Source organism: Vigna umbellata, chromosome 1, assembly GCF_029865625.1.
Source record: "Vigna umbellata cultivar VRB3 chromosome 1, Vumbellata_1.0, whole genome shotgun sequence".
NCBI classification, from domain to species: Eukaryota; Viridiplantae; Streptophyta; class Magnoliopsida; order Fabales; family Fabaceae; genus Vigna; species Vigna umbellata.
The window spans coordinates 85800593-85813927 of NC_142165.1; the positions used below are offsets into that span (position 1 = coordinate 85800593).

General features: G+C 36.4%; 1 protein-coding gene and 1 pseudogene across 1 annotated transcript; both read left to right on the top strand.

Annotated features, from left to right (window-relative positions):
• Nucleotides 1–753: 753 nt before the first annotated feature.
• On the top strand, nt 754–4006 carry LOC124825631 (putative serine/threonine-protein kinase PIX13). The gene is made up of 6 exons (XM_047298292.2): nt 754–1055; nt 1160–1509; nt 2426–2561; nt 2642–2784; nt 3087–3207; nt 3534–4006. The coding sequence occupies exons 1-6, from the start codon at nt 989–991 to the stop codon at nt 3842–3844; spliced, it is 1128 nt and encodes a 375-aa protein (XP_047154248.2). The 5' UTR covers nt 754–988; the 3' UTR covers nt 3845–4006.
• A 5520-nt stretch (nt 4007–9526) lies between these two features.
• On the top strand, nt 9527–11895 carry LOC124825634 (uncharacterized; annotated as a pseudogene).
• Nucleotides 11896–13335: the final 1440 nt, after the last annotated feature.

Sequence of the window (13335 nt, forward strand, 5' to 3'; positions counted from 1 at the left end):
TTAACGCCGTTTGTACGGATTTAACGGAAGGGATTTCATTGATGCAAATTTTATTAAGTGAGGACGTAATTGACATACTTTTTAAAGGATGAACTAATTTAACATTTTCGAGCGAAACTGGAGAGTATTAAGCCTAAAGGTTATTATGATATTTTGTAACAATAATTCAACAACCAAAATGAAAACATTTAATTCTACATAGAATAAGCAAGCATTTGGACCCCATCATTTATTTTACAACCAAATTATGAAATGCAGTATGAAATTGTGATGAATGGGCAGTTACGAATTTGGACCCCCAATATTTATTTTACAAGCCGAACACAATTTGAGATCCATCTGTTAACATATAACATGAAAAATGTAATATCTTGATTCTCATTGTCTCTTTCTTAGTGCTGTCAATGCTATAGACCAGGTGACTAGTTGAATGAAAGTTGATAACATATAAATGGTAATGGAACTAGGACAAACATAATGTGTGTTGTAAGTTTGATTAAAAGATGCATGAGAAATCTTCTTAAATTATATTTATTAACTACCAAAAGAATTTTTTGTTGGGATTCATAACTTAAAAAGCCTATATATGTTATTTGATTGAATTTACAGATTAAGCAAATAATATATACCATAGAAAAAATATATCTGATTTTGTCTTTATCCATGGATCGGTGTTTCATGGTTTTCCAAAAAAGACAACCTTATTACTTTATCTGGTATTAAAGGTGACTTTGTTGCGGGTATAACCTGTGTTTATCAAGGTATATGATTCACTAATGTTTTTGAAGAAGATTGCTTATACTTGACAATTCTTGATTTGCATTGAAGCTAATGCGATAATTCTATAAAACCGAAGTTATTATCTAAAAACAATACAACAGAAATAAACTGCTTCGAATTTAAGTGCCGGCAATCCAAAAATTGAGTTTAGTGGGCAATCTGGTTGACTCAGTGACGACCAATTACAGAGGTTTAAGACTGCCATAACATGGGTCTCTTCTTCTCCTGTGCTCACTCACTTCGTCACTCTTTACTCAACTGCCACCACTTTTCAGGCAATTTATCAAATTTTCCGTTCCTTTCTAAATTTATGCCAAACGTTCCCTTTTTCCTCGAATTCAAATTTTTCACACGAGGGGTTCGGTTCCTCTGTTTTCAGGTTCATCAGACATTCACAAGTTCTCCGAAACCACCACAGCCAACACGATCAGAGGGAGTCAGTTTTCCGTGAGAGAAAGCATCGGCAGCAACTGCTCTACTCGTCCTCTTCCTTTTCCCGCTCGCCAAGTTCTGAAATGGCCTGAGTTGAAAGTGTTCAGTTTTAATGAGCTGAAATCTGTCACAAGGAATTTCAGCTCCGACAGATTGGTCGGTGAAGGTGGATTTGGCAGAGTTTACAAGGGATGGTTGGATAAGAACACCCTCACTCCCGCCAAACCAGGCTCTGGAGTGGTAGTTGCCATCAAAAAGTTAAACCCGAAGGGTTTTCAAGGGTTTCGACAGTGGCAGGTCGCATTATTTTGATCTCTTTGAATTACATTTTTTAAACTTTGACTTTAAATTTTTAATGAACTGAAACACTTCCACCCTTAGATTAAAGTAATTGCTAACATGTTATGCATGTCAGCAATTGAATACAAACTTTTCATTACAATGCTGGTAAAGTTAAATGAATTTGTGCTGTTCCAGAGGACCTGACAAAACATAACTGGCTAAGTGCTTATCATTCTATCATGTTGAAGTTTTACTTGTTATATTGTATTTAATCTCCAATCATAAATCCTGCGTCTTGAACAACTTGAGTGGCTATTTAAACATGATTTTGTGTTGGTTGAAAAATGGAGTCTGAGATAAACGTTTTAGGAAGGCTTTCTCACACCAACGTGGTCAGGTTATTGGGGTACTGTTGGGACGAGGATCAATGCTAATGAATCTGAAATACACTCCGGAGGTGCTTAGAGTAACATTACCTAATAAATGATGCTGGTGTTGTTCATAGGAAATGAATTCTTTAATAATAATATATATGGGGTCTGAGATCTCTTAAGGGCAATATGATTGTATTTGGATCTCGTCTTAGAATTCTTAATCTTAGACAGTTGATCTGTAATCCAGCGTCTGGATTGAGCTTAATCCGTTATGTGATTGGGCCTTGAACTGCATCTGGAGCAAAGATGCATTATAGAAAATGAAAACTTTTCTAGACAAGGACGGTAAAATTAAGTCAACTTTTTCTTTTCTAAAGGAAGTGCTAAATCTTAACAAGACATTCCTAAATGTTTTCATTCAACCATGTTGGTATTTCAGTTGTCTATTGCATTTAAGATTATAGTGTAAGCATCAACAAATCAGGGTACCTTCCTGTGATAAATTCATTTTAGCTCTCTGATTATCTAAATGTTTTTCTGTTAATTTGAAAATGCAGTCAGCAGTGAATTTTTTGGGAAGGCTTTCCCACCCCAACCTCGTCAAGTTATTGGGCTACTGTTGGGACGAGGATGAACTTCTTCTTGTCTACGAGTTCATGCCCAAGGGAAGCTTGGAGAATCATCTCTTTCGAAGTATGAGTTGAACATTAATAAAATAGTGAAAGAAAGTGAATTTGAGTTTAACAATTTTGCTTTGTCTTGTTCCTGAGCAGGAAATCCTAACATAGAACCACTTTCTTGGAACACCCGGCTTAAAATAGCTATTGGTGCTGCTCGTGGACTTGCATTCCTGCACATGTCGGAAAAACAAATTATACACAGAGATTTCAAGGCCTCAAATATACTCCTACATGATGTTAGTAACCTTTTTGTTAATTGCTTTTATTACGTTGTTTATTAGTCTATCTTTTCCACTATTTTTAGAAATGGAAGCTAAAACATTTGTCGTGTCTTATTGAGATGAACACAGATTTTATAATTTAGATCCCATTCTTAGTTTTACCACGGGTTTGTTCATAACTAATTGGTCAAGTATAAGAGCCAAGTACATGGAGCGAGTAACCTAACATGCATCATATTTCTGAAGTAAGAAAATTATATTTATTTGATGCTAAATTCTTCATATAATTTTTATAACCATTATTTTCTATCTTACAGATATTCAATGCAAAAATAGCAGACTTTGGGTTTGCTAAAGAGCTTCCTGGGGAAGATTCACATGTAATTACCAGGACCATGGGCACCCGTGGTTACATTGCACCAGAATATGCCTTAATGGGTAACTATATCTGGTTTATTTGATATGAGGAAGTACTATTTGTTTTAATTTCACATATTCACAAGTAATTACTTAAATGACACCTGACTTCTTGATTTCAAAGAAACTTAACATGGAAAAAAGGTATTGTCTTGTGAAAATAAGTCAAAGACAAGAAACCAGAAAGTTTCCTTTAAACAAACAGACCTTAATGTAGTAATAGTAAGTAATGAATGTTTTGTGGAAGATGAAGTAGGGAAGGTAGACTAAAAATATGGAATAATGAAGTCTAATGCTTTGAGCCACCACCGACTGACATGTGTTTAGATTGTATAAATATTTGACAGGGCACTTGTCTGTGAAGTGTGATGTGTATGGATTTGGTGTGGTGCTTCTTGAAATACTTACAGGCATGAGGGCACTTGACAAAAGAAGGCCAACGGGGCAGCAGAACCTGGTTAAATGGAGCAAGCCCTGTCTCTCTTCCGAAAAAAAGTTGAAAACAATTATCGATGGTAAGATAGAGGGTCAATATTCACCCAAAGCTGCGTTACAAGCAGCACAACTTGCTCTAAAATGCCTAGAGGGTGATCCTCATCAACGTCCTTCAATGGAAGAAGTTCTTGAGGGATTGGAAGCCATTGAAGATAACCATTGAAGATACCCAACATACATTTTAATTTTTTTTCTTATTTTTTTCTAGATTGGAGTTTAAAAGACAAAATATTCTTTATTTAGAAAAATATCAAATGACCTAAGGATTAGATTTAAACTGGCAAATAGAAAGATTTTTCATAATTCATTAGTTATCTTATGTAGAGTTTTACATGTGAAACAAATTGTCATGAGTTGTTTCTAAATTTAATTTATAAGAGTAAGAGAAGTTTAGATATATCTTTAGATAGAGCTGTTAAAACGGGTAACCCGGCTCTACTCGATCCGACCCACCACGAGTTGGTCACTTAGTGAATCAACCCAACCCGGCTCATTTATTAGCGAGCTGAAAAAATTCGAACCCGACCCGACCCACCACGGGTTGGTGGGTTAAACAGGTTGACTCATTGGCTCACTTAATTAACTTTTTTTCACCCTCTTCTTCTCAGATTATATATAAGCTATCAAGCAATTTAAAATTTAATGAGACATACACAACTGTTTGACCAATAAACTACATATAGCCGTTAATAAAAATATATAGCATAAGATAAAATTGTCATGCTTGTAGATAGGTCTAAAAATAAGATCAAACAAATGATAATTAAATTATAAAAAATAGGTGGGTTGGTGAGCCAACCCAACCCAACCCACCACGGGTTCGACTCGTGTGAGCCGGGTTCTTAGTGAGCCGGGTCAAAATTGGCTCGCATAAAAAATTTTACATTTTTTTCTAACCCAACCCGACTCAAACCCGTGGTGAGCCGGATTGGCTCACGGGTTTCAACCCATTTTGACCACACTATGTTTAGAATTGTAATTAAATAACTTCGATATATTTTTTAAACTTAAATCAATTTAACCATATTTGTGAATATAAAAACTATTCCATAACAATTGTGGAACTTTTGATCTTTTGGATGAATACATGCGTCAATACATGTCTACCAGATCAATTTAGAAACTAGTTTCATTTACTAAGCATATTTTTATACTAAAATTAATTATTTTACTATATCACCATTAATTAGGTTTATGATTGTTTTGATAATTTATGTTTTTGTTTTATTTTATTTTACTAATTTAAATTAACGGGAGTGTGACATTAGATGAAAATGTATCTGTGTTATGGATCCTAAAACTTTGAATTTCTTTTGTGGCAAGTCATGTGGTTGAAATTCATTCGATTATATATATCTTTACAACATATAACTCAACAAAATATAAACTTAAACATATTTTATTTGGTTGTTATTTTTCTTTGGATTTGGTAATATGAACATTAAAATTTTGGTAGTTTAGAATTTTTAATGAGTTAATTGAATCAATAAGTTACTAAACTCTTGGATAAATTGTTTCTAGAAAATGTTAAATGTTTGTATTTATGTTTAATCATACAAGTTTGAATGGCTCAGAAAAATATTAATGTTTAACCGAATTACATACACACTTGTTATTAGAAATGTAAAAAATATTTGTGTCAGGATATATTCACGAATAAATTTTTTAGCGAATAATTGCTATTAATGGATTTTGACATATTTTTTAAAATCTTCAGATGTATTTTAAATATATTTCATATAACTAAATTAGACCTTATGTATTCTATGAGTTTAATCAGTAGGAACATGAAAATTCCTTTTAAGTCACATTTATTGATTACCGAAAGAAAATTTCTCTATTTGTAAATAGCTCGTAACTTTGGAGTATATTAAAAAAAGGAAAAAATATGATTGAATTGAATTTAGCGAGAATAATTGTAGCATCATGATTTAGGAGCACTTACAGATATCATAGTAGTATAAAGGGTCAATATTCAACCACCAAAACTTAATCTGAAATGCCTAAATTATGACCCTAGACAACGTCCTTCAATGGAAGAAGTTTTTTCTTTTCTTTTCTTTCTTAATTTTTGCTAGATTGGTTTCAAGTTTAAAAAGACAAAATAATCTTTATTTAAAAAAAAAAATCAATTTAACCTTATTTGTGAATACAAAAACTATCGCATAACAATAGTCTGAACTTTTTTTCTTTTGGATGAATACATGTATGATGTGAGCTATTTAAAAACTAGTTCCATTTACTAATTATCGTACTATATCATCATTAATTAGGTTTATTGATTTTTTTTAATGATTTTATGCATTTATTTTTTTTTTATTAATTTAAATTTGTGTGTGTGATTCAGCAAAGAAAAAGTTATTCTTAAAAGTAATAAATATGATTTAAAGTTGAAAAATTTATTTATGTTTACTTGATTATTTATGTTTACTTGTATATTTATCTTTTTATTGTTTTATTGTATACTTATCGAAGCACCTTCTATATTCCATATACGATAATAATTTGTTTCAGTACTTTTTAGTTAAAAAATCATTTATAACTTTTTTTTTCCATTTCTACACCGTAATTATTCTTTCTTCGTATATTTTTTTCATATACAAGGTCACATATAATAGTAATGATATAAGAAGCTAGAAAATAGACTATTAGAGTATGAGATCGAGTATTTTATTATAAAATAACATTATAATATAAATAGAACTTTTTAAAGTTTGGTTCATTATCTAAAATATTTTTATCTTTCTAAAACATTGTTTTCTTCTCTTTCTCTCACTTCTCTCTACCTTTTCTCACTCTCGGGGTATCTGTTCGATGATCAGGGAGTACCTAGACGATCCTGGCGTCGAGGGCTACCATCTCTACCGATCAATCTCCTATTTTGAACCGGTAAGTTGTTTCCCCTCTTTTTCCGTACATTCTTGGACTGTGATTATGCAACGATTCCTGTTTGCATGTATCTGGTTGTTTTCTCTTCAATTTCTAGCTCAATTAAAGTTGATTTCTTATCACCAATCGGTGAGTTGTAGGTTTCTGTAGAGTTTCCTTGAGACACAAGTTTCAAGTTGGGATTTTCTAGAGTTGGGTAGTATTTCTTTGAGGTAAGGGAAGTTGGATTTTATCTCTGTTTATTTAACTATATTGTGCATGTGTGAAGAGTATGTTAGTTATATATAATGAGCTGAATTGTTGACTTTGATTTTAGAATGAATGTGTTTACTGTGGCTGTTGTAAGTGTGTGTGAAGAAACTATGAATATGAAATGAATTGGATGATGATTCTGATATTATAGACTAGATGAAATGTTAAAATCTATTGTGAGATTGACTTATGAGAAATTTGAATGAAGTATACCGGTTTTAGGTAAGTTTTGAGGAAGTGGGGTAGTGAAATTGTGAATTAGAAGTTATAGGTTGTATTGGTAAGTTAGAATAGGTTAGATAAGTCAATTAGGACTTGCTTCAGTACTTAAGTGGCTGAAAGTAGTGCCAAAAGTGGTAGAATGAGATTTGAGTCTCTAAGTTGATAAATTTGATGATTTGGAGTATAAATTGTGTATAAAATGCCTTAGATTGACGGTAGGAAGGTTTAAAATCAATTAGTCAAATCTAATTAGGTGTATAACATGAATTAGGATGGTTAGAAGTTGAAAAAAAAAGTTAGAATTGGTAATACACCAAAATTCATATCAATACACCACCTAGTGTCTATTACATACTTCTAGACCAATTCTTTGATAATTCATCATACTCCCAAGTCTCAAATAGTCACACAACAATTACTAACTTACAATATCCTCATCTAGACCACTATTTCTCAAACTCATCTATCAACTCCCCCAATTTAGACTAAAACTGACCTACAACCATACTTAACCATCTTTTTCCAAAACTTCAGTCAAAGTACAATCACTAACTTCTCAACCACCCAAAATTCAACATCATGGTTAATTCCAAACAGATTCATCACATTTTAAAACATTTAAGCAGATTCATACAACTAAATTTATACTAAATCAAACATGCATACTTCAACGAAACACCTAATTCAAGCAAAGACTAAAATACATTCCACTCACATAATATTAAATACTAAAGCATACATTGTAACTCAAATTAAAAGAAAACACTAGCTTCTCTGATAATGCTAATTCTTACCATTATTTAAGCATCAATTTAGTAGCAAAATCAACTCCTTTCTAACTTATAACTTGTTTAATCCTCTTCTTTTGTCTTGTTTTCTAAATAATTGTGTTTTGGGCTACTTTGATGTACTTTCATCGATAATCCCTTATTTTGTAGCTAATAATGAGCTTGGAAGAGTCTCCAACCATGTATAGAGTTGAACCAACCACAAGAAGCAAGCACATATGCAGAAACGCTCGTCGCCCAACGAACGAACGCTCGCCCAGATTGGACGCACGAGAGGACGCTCGCTCAGAGAGAAGTGGACGCTCGTCCAGTGTGCACGCACGAGAGGACGCTCGCTCAGGAGAAGTGGACGCTCGTCCAACGAGGACGCACGAGAGGACGCTCGCCCAGCGAGAAGAGGACGCTCGCCCAGGAGAAGTGGACGCTCGTCCAGCGAGGACGCTCAGTGGACGCTCGCCAACGAGAAGAGGACGCTCGTCCAGAGAGGACGCTCAGTGGACGCTCGGCCAGCGAGAAGAGGACGCTCGTCCAGAGTGGACGCTCGGCCAGCGAGAAGTGGACGCTCGTCCAGCGATCAGTGGACGCTCGCCCATAGAGAGGAGGCGCGACTTTTCCAGATGGTCCACGCTCGGGCGCGACAGAGAGGGCGCCGGGCGCGAGTTTTCCAGAGAGGTTCGCGCCTGGGCGTGACAGAGAGGGCGCCGGGCGCGACTTTCCCAGAGAGGTTCGCGCCCGGGCGCGACTTTTGCTGATGTGTCAGATCGAGCTTATTTATCCCTAAAACGCGAAGGGGTTTGGATCTTTGGTTGCCCAAACACGATTTCTCTCATTTGGAGCTCTTGGAGGCGAGCTAGGAGCTGTGGGAACAGTCCTTCTTCACCCTTGGGTCTTCTTCCTTCTTCCATTTCCACCATTGTTGTAAGCTTGAGCTCTCCATTCATGGAGAGTTAGTTTCATTATTGTTGGGGGATTGATGTAGCCACTAAACTCTTATGTAAACTATTGTGTTTTGAATGAATATATGCCTCTTTCATTGATTGTTAGTGTTTAATTCCTTCTCTTAATGCCTGTTGTGAAGTTGCTATCCATGACATGATTTTAGGGTTTGCTTGATATTGGGAAATGTTGGGTAAATCTGGACTTGGATTAAACACCTAATGGAAATAGTATCTAGGGATAGAATTAGGACATTTGGTTGTCTTAGATCTCAATTCTTAATGCGGAAATAATTGTTAGGTCTTCCAAGGGATTGGAGCCTAATAAGGAAGTCTAGGCTCTCTCTACCAAGGGATTGGGTTTGAGTAATTTAGTAGATTGACATTGGCATATTAATGAAGAGGAAGTGATTTTCTATACATAAGAGTGAAGTAGGTGAAATCATACCCCCAACAATACCATTCCATATCATTTCTAATCTTTCCATTTCCAAGTGTTTGAGTATCTAAGATCACTTTCATCAATTATGTTTCATGTTTACTTTAATTGCACAAAAACACAAATTATGAAGCATTCTTTAGTCTAAGTTAGTTGGAAATTATACGATTGTTTGGTGACACGAGTCTCTTGGGAAACGATATCCGGTCTTACCGGTTTTATTACTTGAAACGATTTGGTACACTTGCCAAAGTCTCAACAAGCTTTTGGCGCCGTTGCCGGGGACTCGGTGTTAATACTATACTTTTGTGTGTTTCTAACCAACTTAGGCTTTATTCTTATATTCTTTCTACTGTGAATAATTTTTGTTTTCTTTTATTTTTGGCTAACTTGGTGCTCTAGTACTGTTGTCTTTAGTGTATGCAGGGCACAATTCGTACTAGGAGCACAAGATCCTCTGAACCTCTCCTTTAAGATCCTGAAGTTTAGAAGACAGCTCGAAGAAACAATAGTAGAAGGAGAAGGCAGAACAGTACTTCTAGAGAAACTTCTCCAATTCTTGAGATTCCGGAGCAACCATTCATTCCTATTCTTAATCAAGAAGGAGAAGATATGGCCACCAATCCAAATGGTCATGGTGATGGCCAAGCTAAACGCACCTTGGAGGATTATTCTACATTCTCAAGGCCTCTTCACTTCAACAGCATTGCTAGGCCAAGGGTTAATGCCGCCAACATGGAGATGAAGCCTGCTCTCATCCATTTGGTGCAAAATAATCAATTCCATGGCCTGTCTCATGAGAATCCATACAATCATTTGGCCACCTTCCTTGATATTTGTAATACTGTGAAGATTCATGATGTACCTGATGAAGCTATAAGGCTCAGCCTGTTTCCATTCTCATTGGGAGGCAACGCCAAGGTGTGGTTGAATTCTTTTCCTGAGAATAGCTTCACGGCATGGGAGGATGTGGTTGCCAAGTTCCTCAACAAATACTTCCCACAGTCAAAAGTAAATAAAGGAAAGCAGGAAATATCATCTTTTCAGCAAGATGATAGTGAAACTTTGAGTCAAGCATGGGATAGGTTCAAGGGCTTACTACGAAAGACGCCCACTCATGGGTTTGATGAGCCTACTGTCCTGACTATGTTTTTGGGAGGATTGAGATCCCAAACCAAATTGATGTTGGATGCCTCAGCTGGAGGAAATATTCGATGGAAGACACCAGAAGAAGCCCATGAGCTAATAGAAAACATGGCTGCAAATGACAGTGAATTGCAGAATGAAAGGGCTCAACAAAAAGGTGTTTTTCAACTACAATCTCAAGACGCCTTGTTAGCTCAAAACAAAATAATGACCCAACAACTCGAAGCTCTCATGAATAAGCTCTCTCAACTTCCTAAAGAGCTCCATAATGTTTCTCAAGCTCAACATCAAGGATGTGAGCTATGTGGTGGAGATCATGTAAATGGTCAGTGTGTCATGCAAGCCAATTTCCAAGAGGTGAATTATATGGGTAATCAAGACCACCAAGGTAACTACAACCAAGGATGGAGACCTTACCCAAGCATGGGCCAAGGACAAGCTGGGCCATCAAACAGACCACCTCAACAATAATATCAACCACATCCCTCCTTATCTAACAGGACCTCAAAGTTAGAGGACACTCTTCAGCAGTTTATACAAGTGTCCATCTCCAACCATAAAAGCACGGAAGCTTCCATCAGGAATTTGGAGATACAAGTTGGCCAACTGGCCAAGAAGCTAGAGGAAAAGTCTGATAAGAGTTTTGGAGCCAATACTGAAACTAATCCGAAGGAAGAATGTAAGGTTATCAGTACTAGAAGTGGAAAGGTACTAGCTGAGAGAGGGAGGGAGAAAAAAAGCAAAGAAAGATTATGAGATAGAACAAGTGAGTGGAGAGAAAAATAATTTGAAAGAAGATGAGAGAGAAGAAAAGGAGAATGTTAGAGGAGAGAAAAAGAAAGAAGAGGAAGATGAGAGAAGACAAGGAAAGGAACTCGAGAAGCCACTTCCTTATCCAAAAATCCACTCGATAAAGGAGAAGGAGAAGCAATTCGGGCGGTTTATGGATATCTTCAACCAGCTTGAGATCACCATACCCTTTACTGAAGCATTGCAACAAATTCCTGCCTATGCAAAGTACATGAAGCAAATCCTGAGCAAGAAGAAGAAGTATTTAGATGAGAAAACAATTGAAGTGCAGGGAAATTGTAGTGCCATCATGCAGAAGACTCTCCCTCCAAAATTTAAAGATCCGGGGAGTTTCACCATTCCATGCACCATTGGAGACCATGATATAGGGAAGGCTCTTATTGATTTAGGGGCTAGCATCAACCTGATGCCTCTCTCTATGCTTAAAAAGATTGGTGGTCTTGAAGCCAAGCCAACAAGAATGATGCTTCAGTTGGCAGATAGATCTATCAAATATCCATTTGGTGTAGTTGAAGATGTGATAATAAAAATTGATAAGCTCCAATTCCCGGTGGACTTTGTAGTGATGGACATGGAGGAAGATGTAGAGATACCACTCATTCTTGGAAGACCTTTCATGAAGACAGCTAAGGTTGTCATTCATATGGAAGAGGGAATATTGAAATTAAAGGACCAAGATAGAGAGATAACGTTCAATGTCTTCGAAGCTGAGCAACAAAGTCGAGAAAAATAGGCTAGTCTTAAAGCCACAGATGAACTTTTATTAGTGACTATAGGGCAAGGTGCCAAGTTGGTCAAGAAAAGCCTTAAGTGTTTCCACTCAAAAGTGAAGGAAGAGGAAGAAGATAGGGAAGATGAAATAGTCCACCAAGGCTCTATTGTGGAAAGTGATGAACCAAAACCTGGCAAACCAGTTAAGCTTAAGAGCAGGGTCTGGGTTATCAAGGCTATCAAAGCAAATGGAGTTCTCGAAATCGAGGCTCCATATTCAAGAAGAGTCAAGTTGGTGACAAGAAAGCTGCTTAGAACATGTTGGTGTCATGAAAGAACAAGCACACCAACATCAAAAACCAAACTTAAATGCTCATTTGTCAAGCTACTGACGTTAAACAAGCGCTTTTGGGAGGCAACCCAGTTTTCTTATCCTTTTTACTAGTGTTTGTGTGATTTTTGTGTTATTTGCATTAGTAGCTTATGTTTTGCATGTTTGTGTAGTTTTGCATTTTTGGTGATTTTTGAGTTGTGATGTTGTTTTTATGGTTTGTATAAGTGTATTAGGTTAGTTTTTGCTTGTTTGGTGTGTGAGTGCATTGAATGAAGGTCTGGAACAAAAAATCACATGGTGAGTGGCCAATTTCGTAGAAATCTGCATTATGCAGAAAACTGATATGGCGCCCGACGCCCTCTACTGAGGGGCGCCCGGCGCGAGCTGACCAGTGGCCCTCCTGCACCTAATTGACTGAGTGGCGCCCGGCGCCCCCTGCACCAGGGGCGCCCGGCGCAACAATATTGGTTCTGCACATGTGTTTTTCTTGATTGATGATGAGTTTCCCATTCTTTTGCGCTCTTTCACACACTCCGTTTGATGTGTTTTAAAATCTTTTTGTATTGTTTTACCTTTGGGAAGTTTAATTCTAAGACTTCCCTCTATGTTCATGTACTCTTGTCTTTGTTTGTTTTGGCTTTCATTGTTTTGTTCTTTGCTCTCTTTTGCATATTTCTTTTAGTATGTTTTATGGATTCTTCTCTTCAGTTGTTGACTATGGGATACTAATTTTATTTTGAGCTTTCTTGTTACAGGATAAGATCTTCCTTAGGAATTAAAGAGTTTAGCATGGCCTGGGGGCCAGGCCCCTACTGATGGGGGAGGTGGAGCAGTTGCGGAGTATAAGCTACTGAAGGAGGAAGATGTTACATATGAAAAGTGAAGCTAGTGTTCTACACTGCTGGAGCTGCAAAGAGTCCATTTTGATCGGTTTTTCAGTTTAATTTCTAGTTCTTATTTACTTTCAGTATTTGTGTTTTTGATTCCTTTTTGACTTGCCTAGTGGATAGTTCTTGCGCAATTGGTCTGGTGATTTGAGTGAATCATATGTTAAGCTTGAATTGAATGCAAATCTCTTGTGCTTGCTCTTTATCCATGAGAATTGTTTTGAAAATCTGATTGAGATTG